The sequence below is a fragment of the Mya arenaria genome, chromosome 6 (genome assembly GCF_026914265.1).
Source record: "Mya arenaria isolate MELC-2E11 chromosome 6, ASM2691426v1".
NCBI classification, from domain to species: Eukaryota; Metazoa; Mollusca; class Bivalvia; order Myida; family Myidae; genus Mya; species Mya arenaria.
Genome location: NC_069127.1, coordinates 49783151 through 49803435, shown reverse-complemented (window position 1 = coordinate 49803435; position 20285 = coordinate 49783151). Strand labels below are relative to the sequence as shown.

Sequence of the window (20285 nt, the reverse complement as noted above, 5' to 3'; positions counted from 1 at the left end):
CCAAACAACCAAAAAAACTTGAACCAGTTCGATATTGATACAACATGCCAGTTGTGTGGTGAAAACCCCGAAACAGAGAGCCATTTTGTTCTCAAGTGTCCGTCGCTGAATGTAGTTGGTGGTGCAATCTTTCCAAGTATAGCCCTTCAGTGGAACAACTTTTCTTCACAAATATTTGATGACCTACATACTGATGTGAAGTTGCAGATTATAGCCAAATGTTGGATTGTGGTTACGAAATACATTTAACCTCCTTAGCCTGAGGCAATACACATGTTTGAAACCGAAGCCGGACGTTTACTTTGCAACCTAGATAGAGCCAGACTCCTGATGCTTGGCAGTTCTACTCAGCGGTAACCCTCTTGCAGTCATTTTTATATGTCTATAACTAAAGGTATTTGCGTGGAGTTTTGAACAAGGACATTTATTTAATCACTGTGGAACTATTAAACGACGGTAAGTGCACATATATATATTTATTTTACTGTGTGGTGAAGGATTTATCTACGCTGTAAGCGGTTCCATATGAAGGAGTGAAGATTACTACAGAAACAGAAACAACAGACGTAAACATGTGACCAATCGTGTGTGTAACGCGACGAGATAATCAAAACTATCTATGCATATTATTGTAGTAAATATATTATTTTGTCAACCAGCTGCGTAAGCGATCATCTTGGGGGTTTTCTGGTGTAATGTAACCTTTCGCGAATTCTACAACGAAATTAGACCATAAGAAAAAATAACAACATCCGGTTTTGTCAGAAGGGAGTTACTCAAAACTATTTTTAACAGATTCTTCCAAAGTTCGCCCATTAAACGATGGACAAACTAAAGAAAACCCTCAGCGGGAATGATGATGATGAAGAACAAGGGATCGTTGGACAGGTTTCGTTTTGAATTCTTATAAAAACTGTATCCGTATTTTAGTTTGTCCGAAAACATAGTTTTATCAAATTAGTGAAAACATGAAATGCTGCTTCATAAAAAATCATAATTTAATAGTTTTTGGTTGATGACATGTTTTATAACAAGGACAATAAAATACCTTACTTTTTTTGTTGTTTTAAAACTGATAGTAGTGTTGGTTGAATTTCGGGTCCCTAGACTTACCGAAATACGATTATTTACCGAAAGACGGATAAAATTACCGAAATACGCATGAAAGTTACCGAAAGACGCCTTCTAATGCATTTATTTTTAAATAATCTTGTATATATAATGATTATACGCATTGTAGCCAAAAATTATAAAATAATATTTAGAAATAATGACTTTATTGACAAAAGAATTTCCCTTTTTTAGTCAAATAGAGTTACCTCCCGTCATCAACCGAAATACGATTTATGGATATGGTTAAACTGGAGTAAACATGATAGAAATTTACCGAAAGACGCTTGCTATTGTATTTATTTTTAATATTCATACATATTTGATGATTTTACACATTGTAGCCAAAAATTATAAAATAATATCTAGAAATAATGAGTTTTTTGACAAAAGAATTTCCTTTATTTAGCCAATAAGAGTATTCTCCTGTTCTCAACCGAAATACGATTTATTGATATGTTTAAGGTGAAGTAAGAAACTGACAAATATATACAGTTAACTTAATACTAAATTTTTATTTTATTTTTCATCATTTCTCTACATACATGACACATACAATTAGAACAATGTATGCATTGATCACTACTACAGTCCACAACACATATAGCACAAGGAAACTCATCCATCATTAATGATTTCAGAGTGTAAAGTTCTATTAATTTGGACTTCATTAATACTCACAGCAATAACTTACCTTTTTACTCGCGATTGTTATTTATGAATCTTCAAATGAAGCCGTCAATTTGTGTGAAAATCACCCGCAATTATAAATGTACACATAATGCGGTCCTTTAATGCGTAATTATTATGGTATTTACTCAACACGTGTCACAGAGCCGAAAAGGGTTTACCCAAATTAACACACTTTCAATAATGCCAAACTGTCCCCCAAAAAACGTGCCGCTACTTTGTGGGGTGTCATATACCGGGTGATAATTATGTTGTTTTAAACATCGCCTGATTCTGTGTATTTGGTGTGGTCTGGTTATTAGTGTCCATAAGTAAGCTAATTTATCTAAAGATGAGAACTTCGCTGTTTAAAAACTTCTTTTTTCAATTTTCATATAAATAAAAATTAAAATTTGAAAGCCCTGAACTATACTGTAGATCTAAGTTAGTTTAAAAGAAAATGATTTTAGCGACATTTTCGACCTATTTCAAAGGCAATGTTTCAAGTATATTCCAAAATATTTTCAAATGCTGTTTATTGATCAAATATTTCCATAAGAATATAAATTATATTATTTAAATCCAAATTCATAATCATTTTCATAATACAACAACTAATAAGTTATTTTTACCTGTGTTAAATCGTCTTTCGGTTGGCGAAGGGAGACAACTATTTCACTGACATAATTTTATTGTCTTTATTCAATTGAACAATAAGTTATTCAATTGAACAATAAGTAAATATTTTCATGAACTTTTTCATTTTTATGAGTGTGTTTTAGTTATATGAATATTATGAGATCATCATTAATTGGAATAATTGATTATTTTGGAAGCTTTTATCTGTCTTTCGGTTGGCGAGTCGGCACGCGGAATTCGATCTCGAACACTGACATTTCAACTGCCTATTACATCATTATATTTTAATATTTTTCTCTAAAATTTTGTTTGGTAATGTATTTGTATAATATTAATATAAAAACAATAAAATAAATGCACTAGAAGGCGTCTTTCGGTAACTTTCATGCCTATTTCGGTAATTTTATCCGTCTTTCGGTAGATAATCGTATTTCGGTAAGTCTAGGGACCGTTGAATTTCGTCTTGTTGTTGTTTTATCAAATTTTTGGCTTGTTGTTGCTGATATACTTTGATGAATTGATACGCCATTATCATCTCATAGTACTACTTTTCATTTACTCCTCATTCTACTTTAACTCTTGCTACTTATTAACTTTTGTTAATGCCACTTAATATGGAATTGTGTGTGTCAAGTTTTAATCCTACGTGGCCTCGGTTATATTCAGTAGCTTCCTATAAAGCTCATAGACAGGTAAAAATAAAAGTTACAAGGTACATCATTTATTTACATATGATAACATTGGTGTCATTTTGTTTCGATGAAGTTGTCAGTTCACCAAAAATACTTCACTGGTATTCTTCCCACAGGTAATCTGGTTGTTGTTGTTAATCCAATTTTTGGATTTTGTTACCAAAGATCAGCTTGTAATTTTACAATAAAATTCATCATTGCAATCACTAGGTGTTTAATTTCAATGTTCTTATACTCTTGCTACCTTTACTATCTTAGGTGAACATCACTTGAAATGGAAAGCTGATATTTACATTTATTTACAAACTTTGTTTCTGTCAATACAGCACTAATGACGCCACTAAAGTATCTTCTTTTTTTACAGATATGTCTTACATCTCTTAACAGTACTCTTAACTTTGTTTTAACAAAATCAGTTCTCACCAGTGCTTGTGGACAGTGTTTTCTTTTTGGGCTGAAAATGGGGCCCCATTCACAATCCCAAAAAAATATTTTTTCAACACTTTAATAACTAGTCAACTAGTACAGTTTTGTTTAAATACATCCAAAAAAATACAAATTCTGTATCTTAAAGTGCTGTTGCTTTTTTCCTTGTTTGAAATATATACTTATAATACTAAATTCAGAATTTTATGCCTTTTGTCCCTATTTTCACAATGCTAAAAGCCCTGGCCCCATTAACTAAAAAGGTGGAAAAGACTGTATGAAATTGACACGTGTCACAATTCTATTGCAGTGGTTGCTTTTGATGATTTTTAACCAGTCTGTGAAGATGTTAATAGCTTTTCTTTCTTTGTCGGAAGTTCACTGGCCAAATCTATTACAATTAAGATAAATCCCAAGCATAGTTATTACTTAGTTTTGAGACAAGTTTATTGATCTATATAATAACTGCACTTGCACCTTTAGTCCTGTATTGCACAGAGTCAACCCAACTGCAAATTTCCTTGTTTCCTCTAAATGGTGCATCCATGTTAATCCGCCTTCAATGGATCATTTGGTCCCTTTGCTGCTATTTACACTGCTGAACTTGCATGTTTCCTTTTCCTTCTTTAAGGCAAGGCGTTCATAAGTACAGGTACATCTAAGGCCTTTCTGCTAATGGAATGGATGCAACCACTAGCCTTTAACATTGCCCCTCTTCGGAAAGCTTTTAGTGTATTCAATTTGTTGTCTATTGTCAGCTGCTAATACTAAGAGTCTAAGTAGTTGAAATTCAGTCTGTTTTGGGAGAACCAGAGATCTGTGAAGTTGTATGTATGTGGACTGACTGCACCCTTGATTTCCTGGCTTCTATGAATATATAATGTGTTCTATTAGAGCCATAAAACCAGCTGCAATTCTTTCTTGGATGTATTTCTCAATTGTAACTTCATTTTTTAGCTTGACTATTTGAAGAATAAGGAGAGCTATCGTAGTCACACGAGCTTCGGCGTCGGTGCCGGCGTAACCACTACACTAAAGTTTTTGTACCACCTCAAATATTTTCAAAGTCCATTGACATATGGCTCTGAAACTTTGCACACTTGTTCATTATCATGCCCCGAACCTGTACACAGGAGGAGGTAACTCTATCAAGCATTTTGACAAAATTATGCCCCTTTTTCTACTTTGAATTTACGTTAAAGTTTGCGTTCCACCTCAAATATTTTCGAAGTCCATTGACATCTGGCTTTGAAACTTTGCACGTTTGTTCATCATCATGCCCCCCAGCCTGTACACAGGAGGGGGTAAATTGTATCTCTATCAAACATTTGGACAAAATGATGCCCCTTCTTCGAATTAGAATTTACGTTAAAGTCTGTGTACCACCTCAAATATTTTCAAAGTCCATTGACATTTGGCTTTGAAACTTTGCATGCTTGTTCACCATCATACCCCCAACCTTTGGGGGCATGAGGAGGTAACTTTTTCAAGCATTTTGACAAAATTATGCCCCTTTTTGACTTAGAATTTACGTTAAAGTTTGCGTACCACCTCAAATATTTTCCATTATATTTATGTAAATATCTCAGCACATCATGTATTGCATTGAAATCTAATCTAACAGTGATCCATGCATGTTTCGACAAAACTTTTCAATCCATACACTGAAAAGCGGCGGAATAGTTGAGCGTGCTGTCTCTTTGACAGCTCTTGTTGTTATACTCAGCCACTGTTTGCTTTTTACCACTATATCTTTCTTTTCTTTAACTTATTTCTCCATTGGATCTGTCCAAAGAAAACTAAAGCTTGTGTTTTTTCGTGATTAATAGGCATTTTCCACTGCTGACACCATTGGATAATACTCTGCGTATCTTCATTAGTTGGTTTTACTTGCATTCTCATGACTGTTCCATACTAATATATCATCTTCAAACATCTTAAATCTGAAAGCAATAGTGTTAGCCAGGGATTAAATCAAAGCCATATTTATTTGCAGTTCTCTGATGCAACAACTCTCAGCTGGAGTACAAGAATCAAAGGCTTTGCAATTTGCTTTATCCTTGGAGTGACGCTGTCAATAGTGGTGAGTAACAGATGAATGTTGTTATTGTCATCAGCCTTATCTGAGGATGATTGCTAATAGGTTTAAAATTTCAGACATTTCACATTGCTGAAACAGATGTGGCACTCAATCTAATCCTAAGTCTATAGGTGGCATAATTGTTGTTGTGGTTCCAGTTATCTGAGTGACCCTTTTGATCTAAACTCTAATGATTTTTCTTGTAAAAAATGAAACCTTTTTTTACTAGAAGCAAAATCAAGTACACATACGTTCTGTATACCAAAAATGCAATTAGGGTCATGACTTTACAATAGAGTAGGTCGGAAATCATACCCACACCATTGTTTTATTTCAGCCTAAGTTGTACACCCTTCTGTCTTTCTTTAAACAGTATGATTTTAACCACATACATACAGATAAATTGAGACATTCAAATCAATAACTTTATGTTGGATATCGATTTTTATTGTATTAATCTTTGAAATGCTTCCTATTTAATCTATTTTAGGGCTCCTGCCTACTGTGGATGGGAAGCAATGGTATCACCCTATTTGCTATATTTTATACCATCGGCAATATCATGTCACTCTCGAGGTAAGAAAAAAGGTTACAGTTTGAAGAAACATTTTGAACTTTTTCATTTTGTTAATTTATAAATCCATGTTTGGCATGTCTGTTTTTTCAAGGAATCAAAGTCATGGTATTGTCATAGCCTTGGTGTAGTTGCAATTGTGGGAGTGAAAAACTTGAATCTTGGCCATTCATGTTAAAGATTTTCAAATGAAACTTGGTACAATGTTTCCAGAGAAAATTCACACATAAGTAGCAAGGCCCATTTCCTCAAAATGTCGAGTTATGCGCTATGTATGACTGACAGAAAAAACAGGCGAGCTTTGCGTTCAATCCGCTGCACTCTTGTTTTAGTTTTTAAACTTGTGAATGAAGTTATTGTTTTATACCTCTTCACAAGATGGTAATGTTATTGTACTTTCAAATACACAATGTTACAAATGTTAGTGCATTATGTTTAGTTTGTAATTGGCCTGGCCACTGTGAGTGTCTCAAATGTTCTCAAGTAGATAGATACATGTACAGGGCTTCAATAAAGGACTTGAAACTGAAAGTATGACTTTCTGACCATTTATATTGTAAGTTTTTCACTGAAATGTGGAAGTTTTTAAAAGTCTTTCGAATACTACAATTTATTCCTCTACTTTTCAACTAGAACCGGTATGTTAAAAACCAAAATAAATTCAACTTCAACTTGCAAAAAACACAGTTTCTTATCATAATCATACATTTTACTTAAAGACTGATTGAAAATGTGACCATTAAAGTAACATTGACACCAGCTTTGGATATTTTGAACTTCCAAGATTTCAATTTTGGAAGTTTTCTCCCAAATTACCAGTATGTAAGTTTTTGTTCTTCCAAGGAATCAATTTAGGAAGTTTCGCCCACTTCTAGGGAGTAATATACTTCCAAACTTCCTTTAACGAAAGCCCTTTAGATAATTTCTTATTTCCTTCTTTGAAGATGGTCATCCTGTATGCATTGGGTATTTGAGTGGTAATTACTAAAGCAGTCTGTACGAAAGTTCGTCGGACCTCGGCTCCCGCCGGTAATAAATGGCGAGGTCCGGCAATCACATGTATATTGTAGGCCCGCATGTCCGGCAATAATTTAAGGGAAAATCTGTTGTTTATTAATGATGTGTCAAAAGTGTTTCTTGTTAATTTAATTAACTAACCTATGTTTACAACATAAATTCAGGGCTTTCAATTGACGCACAGAAATCGTAAATGACCCGGAATTGACGTATCATTAATTTGTGCAATGCGTCAGTTTTAACCCGGGATAATTTCAGTGTAAGAGTCGGTATCATTTGAAAGGAGCAGCAAGGCAAGCTCGAAATGTTTGTTTAATCAATTACGGTCAAAAGCAATTAACTGCCGAAGTGACAAGTGATTATCAATCTGGAATCTGACCGTTACCAACTCAAACTAATGACGTAATTATAAACTCCGCCCATTATGCAAATTAACGGATATCTTTGGCTTTTTCGATGGTTTGAAAAACAACAATGCTAAAATATATTTTGTTTTTATATATCTTGTCTTAAATGAAATTAATGAAATTTGTATTCGTTCTTAATGTGTAACAGAAAGGAATAAAGATTTTTCGTAGCACATGGTCTAAAAAGCGCGGGAAACAGGTGCACGCTTACTTCCTGTCAATTTTAATGAAAGTGCAAGAAGAACTGCGTAAATCGTTGTTAGTGTAAAGATCTATAACAAAAGAGTTTATTGTTATGCGATTAATGAAAAATAAAAAAAAACAATGTTGCAATATTGACAATAGGAACGTTGAATGTGTTTTTGTTTACTTCAGGAAAAAATATGAATAACTTGAAAGTGAAACCGAAAGTACAAATATGTTGTTGCAACTATAAAACAATCGATGGTGCATATAGGAGTCTGACAAGGATGCATAGGGTTACATAACGAGTAATACATGCATAATTCCTGTTTCACTGAACATGCATTAAATAAATAATACGCACTTCATAGGAGTCAGAACATATTTTTCCAAGTTTTGACTCTTGGAATTTGTTTACCACCCAAGAGACTGAGAAGGAAATAAGACAACATTGAACAAGGTATTCTATAAGATTATATTTCTTATTCCTTTAATTTTTTTCTAGAATTGAAAGTGGATTAATACCGCTGATCTTTATAGAAAATAGAAATTGTATTCGGAAGCTATTAAACCAAGTATAGATAATCATTACCTTGCAATGCCATCTTATAACAGATAATAACTTTTATTTATGAAGAACGACCAAGAATTTAGAAATAAAACGGACAATGACTCTTAAAGATCCGATTTTGACTCTTGAAAATCAGACCTCATTCATCAGAGGTTTGATAATGATAAATCTAACGGTATGGTACGCATAGTACCATCACTCTGGTTTTATATTACGAGAATGACTAAAATGTACATAAAATTTTCGGACCTGCAAAAACTGGTCCGGTCCTGCAATGCAGACAGTATTGCAGGACCTCGTGTCCTGCAATGTGATACTGACTTTCGTACAGACTGCTAAAGTAAATTTCATGCTCTAAAAATAAATTTATTTAAAATTTGACCTACATTTTATTACAACATCAGTCATCCAACAAGGGTAAACAACCGGAATTCCTACTCTAGCCCTTGGAATTACTTTCTTAACAAGCCCTGCTTTATAAAATCCAGAATCTCAGCAAGCCCAGAAACCATTTTACCAGTGCAGAGTTTGTGCTAATTTTGACCACTGCAACATAATTCATGGGCAAATTTACATAACTATCAAGAACTATTTTCGAGATCCTGTGGCCAGCATCTTATCATTTTCTATTGTTATGCCCCCCTTTGAAGAAGAGGGGTATATTGCTTTGCACAGGCATGTCGGTATGTCGGTCGGTCGGTCGGTCCGTCGGTAGACCAAAGCTTGTCCGAGTGATCACTCAACAATTCCTGGACGTATGGTCATCAAACTTCACATGAAGGTTGGGCCTGATCAGTAGATGACCCCTATTGATTTTGGGGTCATCGGGTGAAAGGTCAAGGTCACAGTGACCTTTAATGGTAAAATAATTTTAAAGCTTGTCAGAGTGATAACTCAACAATGCCTGCACCCATGGCCCTCAAACTTGACATGGAGGTTGGGCCTGACCAGTAGATGACCCCTATTGTTTTGAGGGGTCATCAGGCCAAAGGTCAAGGTCACAGTGACCTTGAATGGTAAAAGGTCGTCCGAGTGATAACTTGACAATGCCTGCACCCATGGCCCTCAAACTTGACTTGGAGGTTGGGCCTGACCAGTAGCTGACCCCTATTGTTTTTGGGGCTCATCGGGTCAAAGGTCAAGTTCACAGTGACCTTGAATGGTAAAAGGTTGTCCGAGTGATAATTCGACAATGCCTGCGCCCATGGCCCTCATAATTGAATTGGAGATTGGGCCAGACCAGTAGAAGACCCCTATTTTTTGGGGGGGTCATCGGGCCAAAGGTCAAGGTCACAGTCACCTTGAATGGTTAAAGGTTTTCCTTGTGATAACTTGACAATGCCTGCACCCATGCCCTCAAACTTTACTTGGAATTGGGCCTGACCAGTACATGACCCCTTTTGTTTTTGGGGGTCATCTGGCCAAAGGTCAAGGTCACAGTCACCTTGAATGGTAAAAGGTTGTCCGAGTGATAACTCGACAATGCCTGCACCCATGGCCCTCAAACTTGACTTGGAGAATTGGCCTGACCAGGAGATGGGTGACCCCTATGGTTTTTGGGGGTCATCTGGCCAAAGGTCAAGGTCACAGTGACCGGGAATGGTAAAAGGTTGTCGAGTGATAACTAGACAATGCCTGCACCCATGGCCCTCAAACTTGACTTGGAGGTTGGGCCTGGCCAGAAGATGGTCCCTATTGATTTTAGGGGTCATTGGGCTAAAGGTCAAGGTCACAGTGACCTGGAATGGTTAAAGGTTATCCGAGTGATAACTCGACAATGCCTGCACCCATGGCCCTCAAACTTGACTTGGAGGTTGGGCCTGGCCAGAAGATGGTCCCTATTGATTTTAGGGGTCATTGGGCCAAAGGTCAAGGTCACAGTGACCTTGAATGATAAAAGATTGCCTGAGTGATAACTCAACAATGCCTGCACCCATGGCCCTCAAACTTGACATGGAGGTTGGGCCTGACCAGTAGATAACCCCTATTGATTTTAGGGGTCAAAGGTCAAGGTCACAGTGACATTGAAAGCGACCTCGACAATTCCTGGACCTATGGTCATCAAACTTGACATGAAGGTTGGGCCTGCCCAGTAGATGACCCCTATCATCTTTGGGGGTCATCAGGCCAAGGTCAATGTCACAGTAACCTTTATAGCCAAAAAGTTAACAAATCTTCTCCCACTGATATCTCAACAATGCCTGAACCTATGATCATTAAACTTGACATGGATGTTAAGCCTGATCAGTAGATCACCCTTATTGATTTTAGGATTCATAGAGCCAAAGGTCAAGGTCATGGTGATCTTGAATGGTATAAGGTTGTTCGAGTGATAACTCAACAATGCCTGAACCCATGGCCTTCAAACTTGACTTGGAGTTGCATCTGACTTGTAGATGACCCCTTATGATTTAAGGGGTCATTGGGTCAAAGGTCAAGGTCACAGTGACCTTGAACGAAAAAAACTTGTCTGTGTGATAACTTGACAACGCCTGCACCCATGGCCCTCGAACTTGACATTTAGGTTTCTGGTGACCTGCTGATGACTCTGGATTTTGAGTTCATAGAGTCAAACTCAGTCTGGTCATGGTCATAACACACTCTATCCTCACACTTTAATGGTCATAATCTTATAACTGCCTTAACGGCAACAAATCAGCTGTCATTTTGGTCCATGCATATTTCATTCAATTGTCCATATAATCCTGACAACATGGCGCTCAGGGGGGGGCATAATGTTTGACAAACATCTCTTGTTATCATTAATTTTATCCATAAATGTGTTTTTTTTTTCGATATATGTCTTCATTTTCTTTATTTCACAGCACATGTTTCTTGATGGGGCCGTTAAATCAGTTAAAGAAGATGTTTGCACAGACCAGAATTTTTGCAACCATTCTTGTAGTAGTATGTACTGTTGAGTTTTTAAATGAGGCATAACAAAAAATGTTTGTTTCAAGCTATCCTACTTATCCTAAATTTTCGCATCCATCCCTAAAACTGATATTCCCAGTGTTTTTAAAAGATGTCCGGTTTCCACTGACCCAAACAAAAGTTTGGAAATGACTTAATGCAGCTTAACTATGTTCGGTAAAGTAGGAAACAAACATTATTTGTTTTGCTTCAATGAATATTTTGTTATTTTAGTCATGTTTTATATACGTATTTCTTTGATGATTTACACAAGTCTTCTAGAAAGTAACTTTGTAATGCGAAAGTGATATACAAAGGTATAGCTCTGGGTATACAATCACCGGGGGATCATCTATCAATTTGATACCTTCTAATTTTACATTGTCAGATTTCCAACTAGAAAGTACACATTTTAAGAGAAATCAAAATACTCTTTAACTATAGTTAAAAGTTCTTTGTTTAGATGAAACTCATTTTACATTGTTGAGGGGACTTTTTGAAAAATGAAATATTTATTAAGAATAACTGATTGTTTCAGACAGTTTTATAATAATTTTCAACCTTTCAGGTGATGCTGATTTTGACACTAGTCTGCGCATTTGCTGTAAGTTTGTAAAAGTTTGCTGTAGTTAATATTAATACATATAGAGGATATTTGTTTCGGTGTAAGATCGCAATATATTTCACCGAGTGAGCACCAAATGCTACCGTATATTCCACAAGTGAAAAACACGTATTTACTTTTGATTTTCACAAGGTGAAATATTTTGCGATCGTACAAAAAAATCTTTTATGTTAGATTGGATACAAAATGTCATTTTATTGTGTGTTTTTTTAGAAAATCGTGCCAAATTGTATGCGAAAGAAATCTCATTGTGTCCCAACCCTGTGCTCGCTTATGTTTGATATGATCGGGTCGTGATAATGTGCTATCAAACTGATATTTTTACTGTTTGAAGCAATGAAATATCATTTTTAATTCACTGATTTATCTCTATAAGCCACAGGAAAGCATAATTATAATAAATAATGTTATTACTCCATATGGCAAGTTGTGAATTCTTGACATTCTTGAGAAAAACCTATCATCATCTTGGACAAGCCAAGTTTAGAGTTTCAAGTTACATGTTATAAAACATTTGAATGATATCCTGATGAATTCCAATTTTAAAGTGAATAAAAATATTTTTAGCTCGAAAAAATACTTATTTTGTTATAGTCTTGACCTAGATGGCTTTGTTTTCTTCAGCCATAAACATTTAATCTCGGTCATAACTCAAAAACCATAATGAAATTTGATGCACTTGTAGCCAGAGACATTATGCACATTTGCCCCAAGGCCAATAACTCTGACTTTAATTATTGTTGAGTTATGCTATTTGTATGAATGAGGAGAAAAGCAGGTAACTGGCTACACAGCGCTTGTATTAAAACATTTAATCATGTAGGTTGAACGTATATTGTGCTTCTGTTTAAGATCTCACTTTGATAAAATTTCAGTTGAAGAGTGCGATCCTCACCCTGATGTGCTGCATCATCCAGTTCATAGCACTCACTTGGTACTCCCTCTCATACATACCGTTTGCAAGGTGAGTACCTGATTTCAGTTCCAAGCACTCACTTGGTTCTCCCTCTCATACATACCATTTGTAAGGTGAGTACCTGATTTCAGTTCCAAGCACTCACTTGGTTCTCCCTCTCATACATACCATTTGTAAGGTGAGTACTTGATTTCAGTTCCTAGCACTCACTTGGTACTCCCTCTCATACATACCATTTGTAAGGTGAGTACTTGATTTCAGTTCCTAGCACTCACTTGGTACTCGCTCTCATACATACCATTTGCAAGGTGAGTACTTGATTTCAGTTCCTAGCACTCACTTGGTACTCCCTCTCATACATACCATTTGTAAGGTGAGTACTTGATTTCAGTTCCTAGCACTCACTTTGTACTCGCTCTCATACATACCATTTGCAAGGTGAGTACCTGATTTCAGTTCCTAGCACTCACTTGGTACTCGCTCTCATACATACCATTTGCAAGGTGAGTACTTGATTTCAGTTCCTAGCACTCACTTGGTACTCGCTCTCATACATACCATTTGTAAGGTGAGTACTTGATTTCAGTTCCTAGCACTCACTTGGTACTCGCTCTCATACATACCATTTGTAAGGTGAGTACTTGATTTCAGTTCCTAGTACTCACTTGATACTCCCTCTCATACATACCATTTGCAAGGTGAGTACCTGATTTCAGTTCCTAGCACTCACTTGGTACTCGCTCTCATACATATTATTTGCAAGGTGAGTACTTGATTTCAGTTCCTAGCACTCACTTGGTACTCCCTCTCATACATACCATTTGCAAGGTGAGTACTTGATTTCAGTTCCTAGCACTCACTTGGTACTCGCTCTCATACATACCATTTGCAAGGTGAGTACTTGATTTCAGTTCCAAGCACTCACTTGGTACTCCCTCTCATACATACCATTTGTAAGGTGAGTACTTGATTTCAGTTCCTAGCACTCACTTGGTACTCGCTCTCATACATACCATTTGCAAGGTGAGTACCTGATTTCAGTTCCTAGCACTCACTTGGTACTCGCTCTCATACATACCATTTGTAAGGTGAGTACTTGATTTCAGTTCCTAGCACTCACTTGGTACTCCCTCTCATACATACCATTTGCAAGGTGAGTACTTGATTTCAGTTCCTAGCACTCACTTGGTACTCCCTCTCATACATACCATTTGCAAGGTGAGTACTTGATTTCAGTTCCTAGCACTCACTTGGTACTCGCTCTCATACATACCATTTGCAAGGTGAGTACCTGATTTCAGTTCCTAGCACTCACTTGGTACTCGCTCCATGCATACCATTTGCAAGGTGAGTACTTGATTTCAGTTCCTAGCACTCACTTGGTACTCCCTCTCATACATACCATTTGCAAGGTGAGTACCTGATTTCAGTTCCTAGCACTCACTTGGTACTCCCTCTCATACATACCATTTGCAAGGTGAGTACCTGATTTCAGTTCCTAGCACTCACTTGGTACTCCCTCTCATACATACCATTTGCAAGGTGAGTACCTGATTTCAGTTCCTAGCACTCACTTGGTACTCCCTCTCATACATACCGTTTGTAAGGTGAGTACCTGATTTCAGTTTCTAGCACTCACTTGGTTCTCCCTCTCATACATACCATTTGCAAGGTGAGTACTTGATTTCAGTTCCTAGCACTCACTTGGTACTCCCTCTCATACATACCATTTGCAAGGTGAGTACTTGATTTCAGTTCCTAGCACACACTTGGTACTCCCTCTCATACATACCATTTGCAAGGTGAGTACCTGATTTCAGTTCCTAGCACTCACTTGGTACTCCCTCTCATACATACCATTTGCAAGGTGAGTACCTGATTTCAGTTCCTAGGACTCACTTGGTACTCCCTCTCATACATACCATTTGCAAGGTGAGTACTTGATTTCAGTTCCTAGCACACACTTGATACTCCCTCTCATACATACCATTTGCAAGGTGAGTACTTGATTTCAGTTCCTAGCACACACTTGGTACTCCCTCTCATACATACCATTTGTAAGGTGAGTACTTGATTTCAGTTCCTAGCACTCACTTGGTACTCCCTCTCATACATACCATTTGTAAGGTGAGTACTTGATTTCAGTTCCTAGCACTCACTTGGTACTCCCTCTCATACATACCATTTGTAAGGTGAGTACTTGATTTCAGTTCCTAGCACTCACTTGGTACTCCCTCTCATACATACCATTTGTAAGGTGAGTACTTGATTTCAGTTCCTAGCACTCACTTGGTACTCGCTCCATGCATACTGTTTTTAAGGTAAAAACTTCAGTTTCAAGGTGAGAACTGGGATTAAGTTTCTACATCCAGGTGTCTGTGCTGTCGGTGTCAACGTTCAAAATACTTGGCAATAACTGAGAACCTTTTCAAGATATTCTAGTGAAACTTGGTACCCATGTTTCCAGGGACAATATGCAAACGTAATGCCAGAACCATGAGTGTGTCGTTAATCTTTTTTTGAGTTATGCCCCATTGTTAATATGAAAACTAGCAGAATAGTGTTGGTGTGCATAAAGAATCAGTATTGTTTTATACCAAATCTCATCAAACTTAATCAGAAGGTTTGTCATTATGTATGTATATCTGCATTAAAGTCATGTTGCTTTAAAATTTAGTTTTGCAGTTAAAGTAATTGCTCCCAGGTGAGCGATATACTGAAGGTTGTTCATGGCCTCGTTATTTTGTATAAACACTAGTTACTATATACAAATTCATCTCATGGTTTATATATATGTGAAATATTTGTCTTGCAGAGATGCAGTTAAGAAGTGTTTTGAAGGCTGTATTTCTTGAAGATAGCCAGCAAACAGCGCACCCCATCCAGGAAACGTACACACAGTTTACACTGATATCCTTCTCATTATTTGTTTTGTATTGTAAGAGTTTGCGGATTATGTTATGTACTGGGTAGTTAAGTTTGAATTATGTTATGATTATGCTAATTAAGTTTAAAGAGTAAGATTAAGTGACTGTTAAATCTTCATTGGATACCCAGGACCGACCTATTACGTTGCAGTCCATTCATCCATTCATTCATTTATCACTGAAGAAGTGTAGTGGAATGGGTCAGCCATGGATATCTGATGGGGATGATGAACTTGAATTTTGTTTATTCTGTAGAACCTATGTGTTAAATTGGTTTGTGACTTTAAAGGGACCAGACACCAGATGATACAATTGCAAGAAGAAAAAAATTTGTCAAGAACTTACATAAAATTGATATCATTGTGTAAAATGCATTGAATTTTGCTTACTTATGTATCACATCTCTTATGACACATTTATCTTTCACAGTTTTTGGGGTATTTTTCAAACTCAAAATTTACAGGGTATAAATATTTCTTTCAAGTAAATTTAAAAATAACGATGATATATTTACCGACACTCATCAAGAGACTTTCACATGCTAAAGCAGAAAACTGCAGGGAAACACAGAGCTGGACAGATTAACATTGGTTATGAAATTGATCGCAGAAATTACCACTGCTGAAAATGACAGCGCATATTATAACTATTATTTGAGAAGTTAGTGAAATGATCTCTTGACTTGCATGGTACTCTGAAAAAACATTCTGCCTTATTTGTAAATGGGGAAACTCAGCTGAGACAGCACTTGAGACAACATTGTTGCTGTGTATATTCTTTAAATCATGTAAAATGATGTATTATTGGCATCATACTAGCTTTTTATGACAATTTAAGGCTTGTTTTTAAGAAATACTGTATTTGCCGATTTGTGGACCATCTGGTGTCTAGTCCCTTTAAACTGATTTTCCTTTCTTGATCATGATATGAAGTTTTCCTACATCAGCGTTTCTATTTATTTTATGTAAAATTGAACAAATGTTTGTGTGAAATATGTCTTGTATGAAACAAAATGGCAAGAATCAGCTTTGTGAAATGGTAAGAAATTAAAATAACTTCATTAGGTACATTTTATGAATTGATGAATCATGAAATTAAGAAATTTTTGAAGAAAGTAGTTTGTATGTTAATGGGTTTTTACCAAAGAAAAGACCTGTATATACATTGCATTATGATAATCTGTATATGTTTAGTGTTTATGTTCATGTTTTCTTGAAACAAAAAGACCTCCAAGGTTCCATTCAGTCATTTATTGGTTTCATTAAGTATAATTATAGCTGTAAGTGCATGAACAATGGCTGGTATAGAGACATTTAGTGCCAAACACTAAGAAAGTTATTATTTATGTTTTGTCTTTTAAATCAAAGAAGAACAAAAATGAACAATAACTATTACATGGTCCTATACATGTGCACTTACAATATATATTGGTGAGTGACATTGGTAATTTAGGAAAACTATCCTTTAAAGGTAAAACCTCGATATTCAAGTATTATACACTATGGGGCCACTCTTATCAATGTATATATGGATATACAAGAAATTATTGTAAGATCAGGATTTTCAGTTTGATATGACATCAATATCACAAATGCAATTGATAAAAGTTTTAATGTGCAAATTAAAATAAGATTTGCCTGATGTTAACTTGGGAATATCAATTTAAAAAAATGATTGTACGATAAGTTTGGTAATTAAAGGAGGCCTACATGTATGAAAAATTATGAATGGTTGTCAATCACATTGTATATCTTTCTTAAGGCGTGGTTATTGTTTGCTTTTAAAAGATCCTTTCATAAAAAGTAAATGTTTCAAACTCTCATTCACACAATTCATTTTCGTTCAGAGTTCTGAAAATGTTTATAAAAATTATATTGTTGTACAGAATTGTTTTGAAATACTAGCTTCATACAAACAATTTGACCAGCTGTATTTGTTTTCATGTTTTGCTGAAAGATTGATTTTTAGGCTTGTGTTGCTAGTTATATAAAATTATAAATGTATCATTTCATTTTTGAAAAGCTGAGACTCAAGTCCGGGTGTAAGTTTTATTTTCATTTTAAGCTGGTATGAAGAAATAAAGTCAAACTATTATCAACAACAACAGGGTGGACATGCATGTTGTTTTACATAGGCAATAAATTTCAAATGAAACTAAGTTGAATGTGGCAGAGATGATAAGCACATGTATAGAAAGGCCCATAACTCTGGCTATAATTATTGTAAAATTATGACCCTTTTTTATTGTTCCACTGTGGTATTATTAAGGTTTAATCTATTTTCTTGATATTGTTTTTGTTTGTTTCTTTACATTGTTATGAGGTACTTAATAGTTTAAGCAGATGATAAATGGCTTATTTTTCACTAAATTAACAACATCATACTGGGATGATAATTGCTGTGGTAGCAATAACACATTGGAGCATGACTGTATGATAATAATGTATCAATATTATGCTTTAAATGTTCAATTTAGACAAGAAAGAATTCCTGTTGTCAGGTTAGCGCAGTCGTTAGCGCACTCCCTTCTCACCAAGGCGACCCCGGTTCAATTCCTGGCCTGGGCGCATGTGAGTTATGGTTAGTGGTGACCAAGCCGGACAAGTGGGTTTTCTCCGAGTACTCCAGTTTCCCCCACAACACAAGACCCCACTCTTGCGCAACATCAGTATAAGCTATCATAGCTGTCTTCAAAATTGTAGTAAAATATATAATGTTTAAACTATTAAAATGTTCAATTACCGGTATCAAGATATATCACACACTAAAATTTGCATTAGTGTTCAAAACCAAGCATGAAGTAAGTTTGAAATAACATTATGATGTCTTTTAATTTCATTTAAATTTCAGAATAATTTAAAACGAAAAAAAAGTCACAATCAATTAATTTAAAGGACAAGTTACGTATAAACTCTCTTTCATGATATTAAAGTTGAGTATTAATAATACAGTTTTATTAAAGACCGTTTTTTAATAAAAAAAAAAGTTTTGTTTGGAGATTTTGTTTTGGCATTTGTGCTATATAATTATGTCTAAAATATAAATGATAATAAATATATATATTTATTACTCACTTACACATGTACCTTGCCTCTGTTGCTTTAAGTTTGGTCTGTGTTCTAGTGAAGCGATCTGGACCCAAAACAAATCTCATAGCCTCATTTTCAATTTATTACGTTTTAAATAGATATGAACTATTTGGATTTAGTCCATATATTCATATTTGAGAAGACTCTACTTTTCCCTGGCTATGGGGGAAGCTTACCGATTGGGAAAAAGAGGGGTAAAATTATATGTTTCTGAATGGGAAATTTTGACGATTTGTTGCAGGATTGGGAACCAGAACGCCCGATTTTGAAATTTTGTCACTGGATCGGGATTTTTTTAGAGTCCTTTTAATTCATATTTTGGATTTCTTTTTTTTATAATCAAGTATTATAAATGAAGCATTTTCAACAATTCTATCTCTATGAGATCATATGTGGGACCAGATTGCTTGTCTGTTCAGACTTCCGGTAACTGTGACTGTTTAAGCTATTGTGGTGCTTTCACACCTGTGCCTATAACATTATAAAGTGCTATCAAATAACTATTTTGGAAGAAATATATAATTTAAGATTACATATATTAACATACTTTAGAATAAGATTTCTTGACTATCTTTTCAGCTTTTCACCTTGCTATTATATTTTAGCGATATAATTTTATCTATGGTGATGATTGTAAAAACTGTATTGTTTCATGATGTATATTAAAGAATAATAAATTATCTGCCAACTGAAATGGTATTCCCTTGTAAAACTAAATGCGTGGCCTGTGTGGGACAGCAATGGTTTGTAATTGATATTATATGAGGGTACTTTAAAAAGTAATGTTATAAATGTTAATGGGGCCAACTTCTCACAGAGCTGGCTATAAAATATGTTAAAATTGTTATGTTGTAAAATTTCAATTAATTAGTAAGTTGTTTATTATAGGGACATGACTTTGTGCATAACATGAATGATATTCACGATACAAATATAAATAATAACACCCGGCCCATCGGGCCTATAACTTATCTTAATATTAACATTTATCGATTTATGCGATGGTAATGTGTACGTAGTATGTGCATCCGTGCGGTCGTGCGTTCGTGCGTCTGTAAACAATTGCTTGTGAACACGATACAGTCTTCAGTTTTGATTGTATCTCGATGAAACTTGTACAGTATCTAGATATCCATTAGAGCTGGGTTCCTTTCGAAAACCAGCCAGATCCGCCCATGAATGCCTAGATTATGGGCCATGAAAGTTTTAAAGAAAAAGAAATGCTTTCTATTTTTAGCCAGGTCTGCATGAGCGAATTCTATTTTTAGCCAAGTTTACATGTACATGTAAATTCAAGTCTAGAGTTAAGGGAGACAATTTGCAAGTCTAGGATTTTGAGAGACAATTTGCTTTTTGCTTCTGCAGTTGATTTTGTGAATTACTCTGTTCTTGTTGAAAGCCCAAAGGCCATTTTTTAGCTTTAAGTTCTGTAGTTTGCGCATTCATC

General features: G+C 35.5%; 1 protein-coding gene across 1 annotated transcript; it reads left to right on the top strand.

The window, feature by feature from the left end:
• Positions 1-742: 742 nt before the first annotated feature.
• LOC128238398 (vesicle transport protein SFT2B-like) lies at positions 743-19532 on the top strand. The gene is made up of 7 exons (XM_052954290.1): positions 743-888; positions 5533-5619; positions 6107-6192; positions 11194-11275; positions 11850-11885; positions 12782-12870; positions 15638-19532. The coding sequence occupies exons 1-7, from the start codon at positions 823-825 to the stop codon at positions 15675-15677; spliced, it is 486 nt and encodes a 161-aa protein (XP_052810250.1). The 5' UTR covers positions 743-822; the 3' UTR covers positions 15678-19532.
• The last annotated feature ends 753 nt before the right edge of the window (positions 19533-20285 follow it).